This window comes from Mercenaria mercenaria, chromosome 14 (genome assembly GCF_021730395.1).
Source record: "Mercenaria mercenaria strain notata chromosome 14, MADL_Memer_1, whole genome shotgun sequence".
In the NCBI taxonomy this organism is placed as follows: Eukaryota; Metazoa; Mollusca; class Bivalvia; order Venerida; family Veneridae; genus Mercenaria; species Mercenaria mercenaria.
The window spans coordinates 29,291,475-29,304,202 of NC_069374.1; the positions used below are offsets into that span (position 1 = coordinate 29,291,475).

A 12,728-nucleotide genomic window follows, 5' to 3' on the forward strand; every position below is an offset into this window, starting at 1 on the left:
GTTTTTTTAAAAGAATTTTAATGAAATACAAGGGTTTTAGATAGTTTAATACTTGTATATTTGTTACCAGTAACAAACCTTCCGTATTCTAGTACACAATTTGTCCATATATCGACACCCCAGTAATAAAAGGTCATAAGTGAAAAAAAACAGTACTTTTGCGAAGACTGAAATTTCTCACCAAGACTGTTCATGACTATATTGTAACCTCGTAGAGAATGTTTTTACATACTGACAGTACCGATCGAGTTCATCGGATAATATTTGAGAAATTGTATATACGTCTTTTTACAGTCGTCAATACTGAAAGGTCGTATCTGCTAATTAAGTTCCAATTACAACAATATTATAATCGTTTTATCAAAAATCACATAATGCGCAATCTTAAAAGGTCGTAAGTGGCAGATATGACATTTTTACTCAGTAGACATTTCTAACACTGATCAAAACTGGGTCGTAAGTAATAGATACGACCTTACATTATTCACAAAATGTCATTTCTGACTCAATAAACAGGATAACACAATAATTATGCTTTTATGTTCAGGTTATGGCCCTTTCAATTCAGTTTCAGAAAATGTGCCGCACCATGAGAAAGCCAACATAGTGCATTTGCGACCAGCATGGATCCAGACCAGCCTGCGCATCCGCGCAGTCTGGTCAGGATCCATACTGTTCACTAATGGTTTCTCTCAATAGGCTTTGAAACCGAACAGCATGGATCCTGACCAGACTGCGCGAATGCTTTTTAACACTTACTGTGCTGAATTTCTAAAATGGACTGGTCCATCATTCAATTTTGGCAATACCATTAAATATTCGAAGGGAAGTTCCCTGAAAATTTACTGACTGAATAGCGAACAGTGCAGACCGTGCAGGCTGATCTTGGTCTGCACTGGTCGCAAAGGCAGGATCACTTGCCACCAGCAGGCTAAAGATTAATTTCAAAATTCATTCATGGAAGATGCTGTTTACCTGAAACAATCTTACTCGGTATCATGACTTGAAAATAATTATTCTAGCTTACTCTTAAAAGAGTTCCATAAATCTAGAATATTTAATTTCGAAGTTTGCATACAATTTTGAGTAGCAAAAAACAGAATGCACCGGTCTACAGAGAGCATGAGTCAAGTCTACCGACAAAAGTTGGTAGACTTGGACTTGACTGGACATTTATTTAATCAAGATTCATTGTCAAGTAGTACATGAGGCATTATTCGTGTACATAAAAATTAATTCTTAATGTATCAAAGTAAAAAGTTGGGCTCGTCCGGGATTTGAACCCGGGACCTCTCGCACCCTAAGCGAGAATCATACCCCTAGACCAACGAGCCAGGTATGACTAAGTACTGGTACAGAAACTATATATATCTTTTCATCACATGACTAGGTCATGTGAAGAGCGTTTACACGATATTGACTGGATAGGGAAACTTTGATCATTCAAGGAAGTTATTTGTTTACTCTTCTGAACGAGGAGCTGAAAGTTGTTGTATGGACTGAGAAGAAATATTATAAAATAATACGAAATCCCATGAGGTAATTTCACATTTAAATCCTTACATTATTATCTTTTGACTCGGTGAAGAACATACTCTGTCATCTGTATAACTAGACGCTTATTAAGTGGAAGAACGGACGTCGTCTGATCAATTTTTGAGAGATCAAGAAACTAGTTTTGTAATATTTATTGGTATTATCTATCACATAGCTTAAAGTTTGAAAAATCAAGAAATTAAAAATTTATTAAATAAGAAAATTTTGTTGATATAGGGGCAATCCGGGTAAGTACGGACTGACGGGTAAGAACGGACAAACCTATTCAGGTTGCTTTTAAGTGCTTACTCTGACATCGATCAAAGGGACGATGCCTACGCCTCAACGCTCCTTTTGGTACTTTGATTTCCAAAAAACCTTAACTCTGTCGAAGAGTTATCTCCATTTAACGCATGCGGGAAAACTCGACCTTCACTTCCTCTTCCGTCACGTCAAAACTTTGAAAGCGGCAAAATTTAAATTGTATAGAGAAAACATCAATTAAAGGTTTGTATATTTTCTTTGTCATTTGAAATACACGCTAAAACGCTCAAACCCTTACAGAAACAAGCCTCTGTGGCGTACATGCTGCGTATTTGCTGTGTATATGCCGCGAACACAGTAGTACGCCAGAGAAGTACATTTTACATACACTGCATGCCGCGTACATGCTGCGTACTATTTCGACGAGTACACAGCATGCATGCAGGAGGTCACTAGTGCACTTCGAGTACGCAGCACAGACTCTGAAAATTTAAGGAGTACACTGCATGTACGCAGGAGGGACTTGTACAAGAAAATAGTACACTGTATGTACCCCGCAGATACTTTGAAATTTGTGCAGTACACTTCATATACGCGGGAAAGACTTGTACAATTTCTTTTGGCATTTATACTTAGTTTTTTTTTTATAAGTTAAAGTCTGAAGTAAACTTCATATATGCGGGAGCGACTTGTTCATTTTATTTTGGTGTTTATACTTTGAATTTTTTAGGTAAAAGTCTGAAGTACACTTCATGCAGGAAGGATTTGTACATTTATTTTTTTTTTTGGAAGCAAGAACTTGATTTCCAAGTAACTTTTATCTTAATAGTATAGAATAGTTCAGATTACCGGTATTCTGAACAATGAAAATTTGCCAAACTATTTGCAATGTTCATTTGTGAAGCTTACATCTTAGTGATTTCTGAGCTGCACCTTGCATGCAGTGTAAAAATATATTCTTTTTCATTTTGAATTGATCCTGGAGCTTTCTAACTTGGATAATTGAAAAGCCTTATTTGAACTTCGTTGCATTACATTTTGTAATACATGAAATAATTACCAAGATAATGCCTCAACAGTGCCCGAATGAGAAGAATTAATAGCTCTCACTGTTATTTGAAATTTCTCTTAAGCAAAACACCATTCTATCATGTTTTATAAAGGCTTTAATGCTCATTATGTTAACTCATTAAGGCCTCACCAAATTAAAAAGTTGTTCATCGGATTTGCCGCTCGTATATTTTCAGCTAATGGCTAATTGCGCTCGCCCCATTGAAAAAAATCAATCCAAAATTTTTTGGTGCACTACTTTTTATGGACGTAAAAGTGTATAAATGCTTATATAATTTCAGTCCTAGATTGTTCTCAGATGGACTTTAATCAAAAATAAATACATACTATGCACACATCGTCTGTAATAAATCATAACACTTATATTTAGTTGCATTAAAGTTGTTTCCCCTTGATGCAGTTACGCCATTTTCTTCAAATGTTTACCAAATTACATGCTACAAAAATTGATTTATTTCATTGAAAAGTGGATGAAGAAAAGCATTCTAATTTATTTGATAACATCAATCTACATTATTTTGGTAAGGGTAAATACTTATTGATGCATGTCCACTTATCTTTTTTCTGTTTTTTTCTGTCCAAATGATCAGCATTTGCATACGAAAGTTGGTGGGGTAAGGAATTTACATTATCACAGCAGTTTCGCCACAAGAGTACACAGCATGTATGCAGCAGGAGTACACAGCATGTACACCGCAGGACTCGGGCCAGGAGTACACAGCATGTACACCGCAAGGGGTACACAGCATGTACGCCGCAGGAGTACACAGCATGTACGCCGCAGGGGTAGTACACCGCAGGCTCATTTGCATGTGAAAAGTGTATGTGCCGCGTACATGCTGCGTACTATTTCCCGCATACTAAATTCCTCCAGCGTACATCCTGTGTACTATGTAGTCCACGGCATGTACGCAGCAAGTAGTACGCGGCAGAGCTCATTTGCATGTCAAAAGTGTACTACAAACGTACTATCGGTGTATGTGCGGTGTATATCCTGCGTACTATTTTAAGCCCTTGATTTCGGTACACATCATGTACGCATCATATACGCTGTATGTACACAGCAAGAGTACGCAGCAGGCCTTTTTCTTCTGTAAGGGAATAACTATTAAACTTTGTTTGTGTTGTAAAATCAGGTCGAGAAATACTAAATTAGTGAAGATTTATAAGTAAACAAAAAGTGTCCGAACTTTCTCTACTATTTTTTAATGTAAAAAAACTACGGACACTATGATTTCTTTTCATCAGTCATTGCAGATACATGCATACGTCGAGTGTTTGTAACGAATAACAATGTATAAAGATAGCTTAATTATTACATAAATCTTTAAATACATTACAATTACAATAATTACAACATAGTTTCACTGCACATGTGTTTATTGTACTATCAATCAACTAGGATGTGCATTAGTAGTAGAAATAGAGAAGCAGTATTGGTGAACAGGCCAGCAGTTGCTGTAGTGGTAGTAGTACTTGTATTATTGCAACCAGTTGTTATTCTATTAGTAGCACTGTAAGTATTTCATCAACGACTGCTTTTGATAGCAGTAATAGTGGTAGTGGTAGTGGTAGTAGTAGTAGTATTTTCACATCCAGCATGTTCATTGTAATCCTCGTCTTTCAGAATGCCGAAGAAGTATGTATATACAAAAAGAGGGAAGACACAAAACTAGAGAGTGGGACCTTGAAAAAGCAGTGAAAGCTGTTCAAGATAACAGCATGTCTATACGGAAAGCATCTACCATGTATGGCATTCCAAAAAGCACCATAGGTGACCGCATAAGCGGTAAACATGAGTTACATGTTCCTAACGGCCGCCCTCCGCATATTCCGAGAGATGTAGAAAGAAAAATTGTTGATGCGGTAAAAATGGCGGCAAGGAGAGGAATTGGATTAACCAGGAAGCAGGTTCTTGCTAGAACAAACGTTCTTTGCAGAAGAATGAAGATTGGATCGGGATACACCAACTTTACAGCAGGAAAGGACTGGTGGGAAGGAGTGAAGCGCAGGCATCCGGATGTAGTCATCAGAAAACCAGAAAAGCTGACAAGTACACGCGCACGTATGATGAATAGAGAAGTAATTAACAGTTATTTTAATGACTTAGGTACAATTGTTGAAGGTCTCAATCTTGAAGGGAATCCAAGGGTAATATGGAACTGTGATGAGATGGGAAAGAATTTCGAACATGATCCTGTGCGCATTGTTGCTGAGAAGGGAGAGAAAAACTGTTTGAGCAGAACGAGTTCAAAATCAACAAACATCACAGTTATGGCATGCGTAAACGCTTCTGGGAGAAGAATGCCACCCATGTTTGTTGTGAAGGGAAAACTTCAAGATCCCTTTATGGATTCAATACTTCCGCTGCCCCAATTGGTACACGTTGGGCTTGGCAAAAGAACGGATGGATGGACGATAACCTAGGAGAACGTTGGTTTAATGAAGTATTTTTAGAGTTTTGTGGTTCCGAGAGGCCCGAACTTCTCATTTTGGACGGCCATTCATCTCATGAAACTCTTGGGATCCTTATGAGAGCTATGGAAGAGAATATTCATATTTTGGCTCTTCCACCGCATACAACCCATGCCCTTCAGCCGTTAGATAAGGCTGTTTTTGGTCCGCTTAATAGAGCGTATAATGACGTGTGTTCAAGTTTCCTACAGGAAAGTCCATTGAACCAGATAAATAAGTGGACTTTTCCAGCATTGTTTTCTACATCATGGGATGAAGCAGTAACCAGTTCAAATATCCAGAGTGGTTTCAGATCATGTGGCATATTTCCTTTAAACAGAAATGCTATCCCCGATCAAATGTTCGGTCCAAGTGAACCAACTGACAAACCACTGACTGACATTGAGCAAACAAGCCTTTCGGTGTCTGACAAGCTAGATCAGCTGAAAGGTCGGAAAACAGAGAAATCTGAAGTTTCCAACTCGGAATTACAACTAAAGAACCAGTTATTGGATACGGAAACTTCCCACAGCCTGACTGAAGAAGCATCAGAAGAGATGTTCACTGCCTCCGCTATTCCATTGCCTGATGACTCTACAAAGACAACATCTGACCCTTTTCTTTCTGTGGCATTTATTGAAACTGCATCAGTATCATTTGAATGTATAACAAACGACAACAGTACAAGGTCTATCCGGGCAGAGAACGATGAAGCGTGTGCAGATGAAGTTCTTGATATAAGCGACCCGGCTCAACTATTCCAGCTGATATCAGACGGTAATATAGTGGCTGATCCGCTCACAGATATAAACGGAGATGAGTTCTTCGTACACAGCAGTTTCTGTGGTGAAGCCAGTAGTTACCCTGAAAAGAAAGAAAAAAGCTTATTCGAAGAAATAAAGGAAACCTACGTCCCAAAACCAGTTAGCATTCCGGTAAAAAAGAATAAAAATAGAAAATCTATTACTCACCATCGCTTGCTGACCAGTGCAGATGTTATAAATGAAAAATTACGTATAGAAAACGAAAAAACTTAAAAAGAAAAAAGAAAAAAAGAGAGGAAAGAAAAAAGTAGGCCACCTACTAAGAGGGTTAAAAAGGAAAAGGAAACATAGTCTGCATGTAGTTAAATGAAGTAGAAGATGAAAAACGTAGCACAGCTAGCTAGTAACTAAACTGAATTTCATTGTCTTGAAAGTAAATTGGGCTATATATAGTGCATAGTTGTAGCAGTGTTTCGGTGTAAATTCTTTGATAACGTTTCTATAACTGTTTACGATTTATCCTAGGTGATGAGGAAAGTCATAATTTATGCCGTTCAAGCTGTAGGAATGCATCACCATGGAAACCGGGCATTGACTGTTGGCGAAGGCTATATTGCAAAACCGGAACCAGATAATCGTTATGATGAAAACGCTATAGCAATATTGCAGTACCCTGATTCCAAGGACACTGTAGAATACTTACGTCGGTCAGATGCAGTTGCTGTAGCTGAACTTTTTCGAAAAAACTTTGTACAATCACCCTTGATGTTGAAGCCTAAATTTGAACCGACGTACAAAAAAGGAGTTGGTCCTTCCCAAAGATGTAACATTGGCTTCTTCTGCAATGATGGTCGCATACAAGATGCTTCTAAGATTTTAAATGCAAATGGGTTAATGTACAAAGTTATATAGAGTTAGTTTCATATATATAGAGAGAAGTAAAGACATAATACTTTATAAAAAAATCTCATACTGATTGCAAATCTTCATAAATTAACTAGAAAAGTTTTAAAGCTGTGTTGTAAAAATATGTTTCAGATCATTATTAAGATATAATTGTTTATTTGTTTAATTATCATGTTCGTAAATTGAAATTACAATTAAATTTCCTTATGAATTACATGAAATAATATCTGTAACGAATGAAATAGATCTTCAATGTATTTATTGTTAAGGTGAAAATAAAATTGTTCAACGCTTTTTTAAAAAGCTCGAAGTGTCCGTACTTTCCCTACTATTTAATGGTGTCCGTAGTTTTTCTTTTTTGTGTCCGAACTTTCTCTGCCGTGTCCGTACTTTGCCGTTTTTGCCACTTTACTTTAAGACGTCATATTCTATATCTTGGACCAACCAAATGGAAGGAGTAAACGGTAAAACACGCGTGAATATATTTCCGAATGAACCGGAAAAGAGTTTGTAATCATTCTTTTCATTTACTTGCGTGTAGCTAGATCTTGATCTCCAGTTGTAAAATTCGTCCGTACTTACCCGGATTGCCCCTAATCATAGGGATCTGTCAGGTGCTTTGATAGAGAGGAAAAAAAGGAAGCAAGACGTTTTGACACCTTGACCCCTACCAAAATAAGATGACACCTTGACCCCTTGACACTTTGTCCCCTATTTTTAATTTTTTCATAGTGACACTTTGACCCCTTATTTATTTTTTGTATTTGCTTGGTTTTAGTGAAAAATTTACATGAGATTCTGGCTCAAACAGTGTTTTTAAAGGAAATAATACAATCTTAATCACATTATTTTAAGATTTTGACGTCACAAGTGCTGTATTAAAATATAGAATGACTTTGAATCAAAGAAATCATTGATTTTAATTTTTATATAAGTGGGCTAATTTGCAAGTAATTATTAAGATAATCCCATTGATCAATTCTTTCTTAATTAGACAGACAGACAGACAGATAACTTTATTTTCTCCCAAGGTAAAGACTACTGCATATATAAGGTGGAAATTAAAAATAAATATGAACAAAACTAAAATTATTATTTTCGGCTCCACTAAACAGAGTAACTTCTTTTAGAAAAGTAATCAGACGGAAATTATTAGATCAATTCTTTCAAAATTGGAGCAGTCAGTTAGCTAATTCTTCTAAGGGAATTTATCTAATTCTTCTAAGGGAATCAACTATCGTTTATTTAAGTCCGATATAAAAATGGAGAAATACTTGACCTCGTTGCCAAGACATTTACGTTTAAAATGATTCCATATAAGAACAGGCTGCCAATAGAAATGGGAAAATAGAAGCAATCATTTGTTCCATATGCAGACCGGAAGTGCCGGCACTGCCAGCTTAATGACTTAGGTGATGAATGTATTTATTTTCCACTGAGATGTTATAAGATTTTTAGGAAAACTCAAGGACATATATTTTATCACACAAAGCAGTATTTATATAATTGTACATTATAACGTGTTTTGTTGCATTAAAAAAATGTCAAAATGTCAATGATAAATATATATGCAAAATGATTTTATAAAATTTACTAAGTATAATAGTATTGTAGTTATTGCAATTAGAACAGATGGAATATCAAGGATGTGTTTGTTGATTTATTAATGTAAATATATATATTTGTGGAGGGTAAAATTTCACTAATAAGATTTGAACAATTAAAGTCTATGAATGAATTACACTTATAATATTATCATTATATTTCATTTTTTATCAATTTTTCAATGTGTTTTCATAAAAATGATATTTCAATATTGAATTAATTTCAAATATAAAATTCTTTAAAAATAACATTAATTACAATTATTCCTCAAACAGATTATCAAATTTATCTATCATTTAATTTATTGTTTAAAGGCATACTTGAACTCCATCAATAGGGCATGATTGGATTTAAACACTTCTTGAGGTGTGATAATTGGATTACACTACACTATAAACTGAAGTGTGCCCCTAATTACTCTAATCTAGGTACAATACAATAAACATGACATTGTGTTCTTTGTTACCTAATGGGGTCTCACCTTCACAACATATAATTAGTAGGTATATTAATTGAAATGTATGGTGTTAAAGGAAATCTGGCTAATATTTTATGAAAAATACTTAAAATCAAAATATTTAATTTTTATCTTAGTTATTTATATCTAATTACTAACATGATTAGTAATTTCATCTAAATAATTTCTTAGAAAATTGCAAATGTGTGTGAAACATCACTGTTAATAATACCAACGTGAATAAACCAACACCCATAGACCATATACTTTGTCACCTACTCATAGTCTAGAACTTGTAGATGTCCATCAATACAGCTTTTATCAATGACTTACATGCACATTAAGAAATTAAACACCAGAAAAATATACCCCTAGCCACAAATAAACCTAAGGGGTCAAAGTGTCAAATAAAAAAAAGTAGGGGTCAAGGTGTCACTCAAAATAGGGGTCAAGGTGTCACTAAGGGGTCAAGGTGTCATCTTTGGTGAAAAATTTTAAGGGGTCAAGATGTCAAGGGGTCAAACCGTCTAACATTCGAAAAAAATTATGATAGAGGGGATTTCTTTTGTTTAAAATGTTTTTGTTTTTATGCCCCCGAAGGGAGGCATATAGTTTTTGAACCGTCTGTCGGTCTGTCAGTCTGTCCGCAATTTTCGTACTACAGTAAGACGACGTGTCGTGCACAAGACCCAGGTCCGTAGCTCAAAGGTCAAGGTCACACTTAGACGTTAAAGGATAGTGCATTGATGGGCGTGTCCGGTCCATATCTTTGTCATCAATGGATGGATTTTCAAATAACTTGGCATGAATGTGTACCACAGTAAGACAACGTGTCGCGCGCAAGACCCAGGTCCATAGCTCAAAGGTCAAGGTCACACTTAGACGTTAAAGGATAGTGCATTGATGGGCGTGTCCGGTCCATATCTTTGTCATCCATGGATGGATTTTCAAATAACTTGGCATGAATGTGTACCACAGTAAGACGACATGTCGCGCGCAAGACCCAGTTCCGTAGGTCAAAGGTCCTAAACTCTAACATCGCCCATAACTATTCATTCAAAGTGCCATCGGGGGCATGTGTCATCCTATGGAGACAGCTCTTGTTTTATATGAAATTCATGAACTTATAAGTTAAAAAAAAATCACCCATAAAAATAACATAAATATACTGGTTGGGAACCATTTTTCCGGACAGAACCAGTTTCTAGACACACGTAATATCCGCTTTATTTTGTTGTTATTCATGTAATTGTTTCATCTAGATCATTTAGATGTTTGTTCTTCATGTCTACAACAAACCACTATATTATAATGTTTTGGTTTTTAATGATAACTCACCTGCGTTTACAAAACAACTTTCTGTTTAAATGGGGCATGAAGATAGCATTGCGCATGCGCAGTACTGGTACTGATGATAAACCTGAACAGAAAATGAGGTTTTTTACCTGTAACTTTTTTATTCCTGCAATTTGTAAACAATGGTTGGTATCCAAATAAAGCTTAACATTTGCTGAAAACTTTACACAATTCAAATATATATTTAGTTAGCAAACTCACATGAAGTGAGGCCCTGAAAGGGGTTTGTAAAATGGGGACTGTACGAAGGTTGACTGATGATAAATTCGACCACTTCGATCAAGTAATGAAAAGTGACCCAATGTCAGGCCTTCATGTGGCGACAGTGAGCATGCGCAAAAAACACCCTCTTCCCCAGTAATTTTGGATAAATATTTTTTATACAGATAAATGTAAGTCATTTATTTATTCAGAATATTTACCAATTTTGTTTTTATTTACACCAGTTGGTGTTGTAAGTGGAAACTATAAGATGGTGAGTTCAATTTTATAAATAACCGATTGCAATTGAATATTTCCAAGGTGGTCGACTTTATCATCTGTCCGGGTTTATCATCAGTACCAGTATAGTTCACACTTGCCGAGGTATCAAGTGGGGAAGAAATAATTAAACTACATAATGAGTGTCTGCTGATAACATATTCTAGTTTTAATTTCACGTAAGATGCAGGGCTGTCGATTTTTGCACTAATTTTATTAGCTCATCTGATTTTTTGAAAAAAAATGATGAGTTATTGTCATCACTTGAGCGGTTGTCGGCGTCGGCGTCGGTGTCGGCGTCTGCGTCGGCGTTGCCTGGTTAAGTTTTATGTTTAGGTCAGCTTTTCTCCTAAACTATCAAAGCTATTGCTTTGAAACTTGGAATACTTGTTCACCATCATAAGCTGACCCTGTATAGCAAGAAACATAACTCCATCTTGCTTTTTGCAAGATTTATGGCCCCTTTTGTACTTAGAAAATATCAGATTTCTTGGTTAAGTTTTATGTTTAGGTCAACTTTTCTCCTAAACTATCAAAGCTTTTGCTTTGAAACTTGGAATACTTGTTCACCATCATAAGCAGACCCTGTACATCAAGAAACATAACTCCATCTTGCTTTTTGCAAGAATTATTGCCCCTTTTGGACTTAGAAAATCAGTTTTCTTGGTTAAGTTTTATGTTTAGGTCAGCTTTTATCCTAAACTATCAAAGCTATTCCTTTAAAACTTGCAACACTTGTTCACCATCATAAGCTGACCCTGTACAGCAAGAAACATAACTCCATCCTGCTTTTTGCAAGATTTATGGCCCCTTTTGGACTTAGAAAATATCAGATTTCTTGGTTAAGTTTTATGTTTAGGTCAACTTTTTCTCTTAAACTATCAAAGCTATTGCTTTAAAACTTGCAACTCTTGTTCACCATCATAAGCTGACCCTGTACATCAAGAAACATAACTCTATCCTGCTTTTTGCAATAATTATTGCCCCTTTTGGACTTAGAAAAATCATTTTCTTGGTTGAATATTATGTTTAAGTCTACTACTTTTCTCATAAACTATCAAAGCTATTGCTTTAAAACTTGCAACAGTTTTTCACCATCATAAGTGGACACTGTACATCAAGAAACATAACTCTATCCTGCTTTTTGCAAGAGTGATGGCCCTTTTTAGACTTAGAAAATCATGGGTAGGACAATATTTCTATTATACAAAAAAAATCAGATGAGCGTCAGCACCCGCAAGACGGTGCTCTTGTTCTATATCTATTGGAATTATCAAGAATTCATGTTAGACGAAATTCGGGTTTTTTATAGTCAACCACGGTTTGCTTTAGTAGCTGCTATTGAACGTCGGGATATGTTTCGTCTGCAATTTTGAAGAGATGAATGATAAAGAAATGTGTAGAAATAGTTTAATTACTTGTTTTGATACCAAATTAACAGCAAAACACCGTCAAAATATTTGTCCAGCTACTGGTTTACCTGACGGGGAAAATAACTTCTTTTAGTGACCTCATTTGAGGCCCCATGGAACCCACATTTTACGTCAAAACGCGATGCCAATTACAACTTCGGATGAGGAAGGAGCTGAAGTTTGTGCAGTGTGGTCTTCATTTATGTCAAATATTTTTTTAGGGAATAATGGAGCCAAAATATGAAAATGTGTCCAGAAAATGGTTCCCAACCAGTAAACGTTTATATTTATGTTATTTTCATGGGTGATCTTTTTTACATATATGTTCATGACATTCATCAAAAAAACAATTTAAACAAAAAAATCCCCGCTATCATAAAAAAATTTTCCCTTCTATCATAGCACGTGACGGATGCCTGTGGA

General features: G+C 35.8%; 1 protein-coding gene and 1 non-coding gene across 3 annotated transcripts in view; one reads left to right on the forward strand and one right to left on the reverse strand.

Moving 5' to 3' along the window:
* Positions 1 to 1,262: 1,262 nt before the first annotated feature.
* On the reverse strand, positions 1,263 to 1,334 carry Trnap-agg (transfer RNA proline (anticodon AGG)). Its single transcript has one exon. It is a non-coding gene; the product is annotated as a tRNA-Pro (tRNA).
* Positions 1,335 to 1,401: 67 nt separating this feature from the next.
* LOC123527124 (solute carrier family 35 member F6-like) overlaps positions 1,402 to 12,728 on the forward strand; it is a 36,428-nt gene continuing 25,101 nt past the window's right edge. Inside the window, exons 1-2 of one of the 2 annotated variants that reach the window (XM_045306407.2) lie at positions 1,411 to 1,539; positions 4,499 to 7,258. In XM_045306407.2, the coding sequence (XP_045162342.2) occupies positions 5,151 to 6,362 (1,212 nt within the window). In that variant the 5' untranslated portion in view covers positions 1,411 to 1,539; positions 4,499 to 5,150 and the 3' untranslated portion in view covers positions 6,363 to 7,258. Of the gene's footprint in view, positions 1,540 to 4,498; positions 7,259 to 12,728 lie in introns of those variants that run through there. The other variant, XM_045306408.2, reaches the window with a different exon arrangement.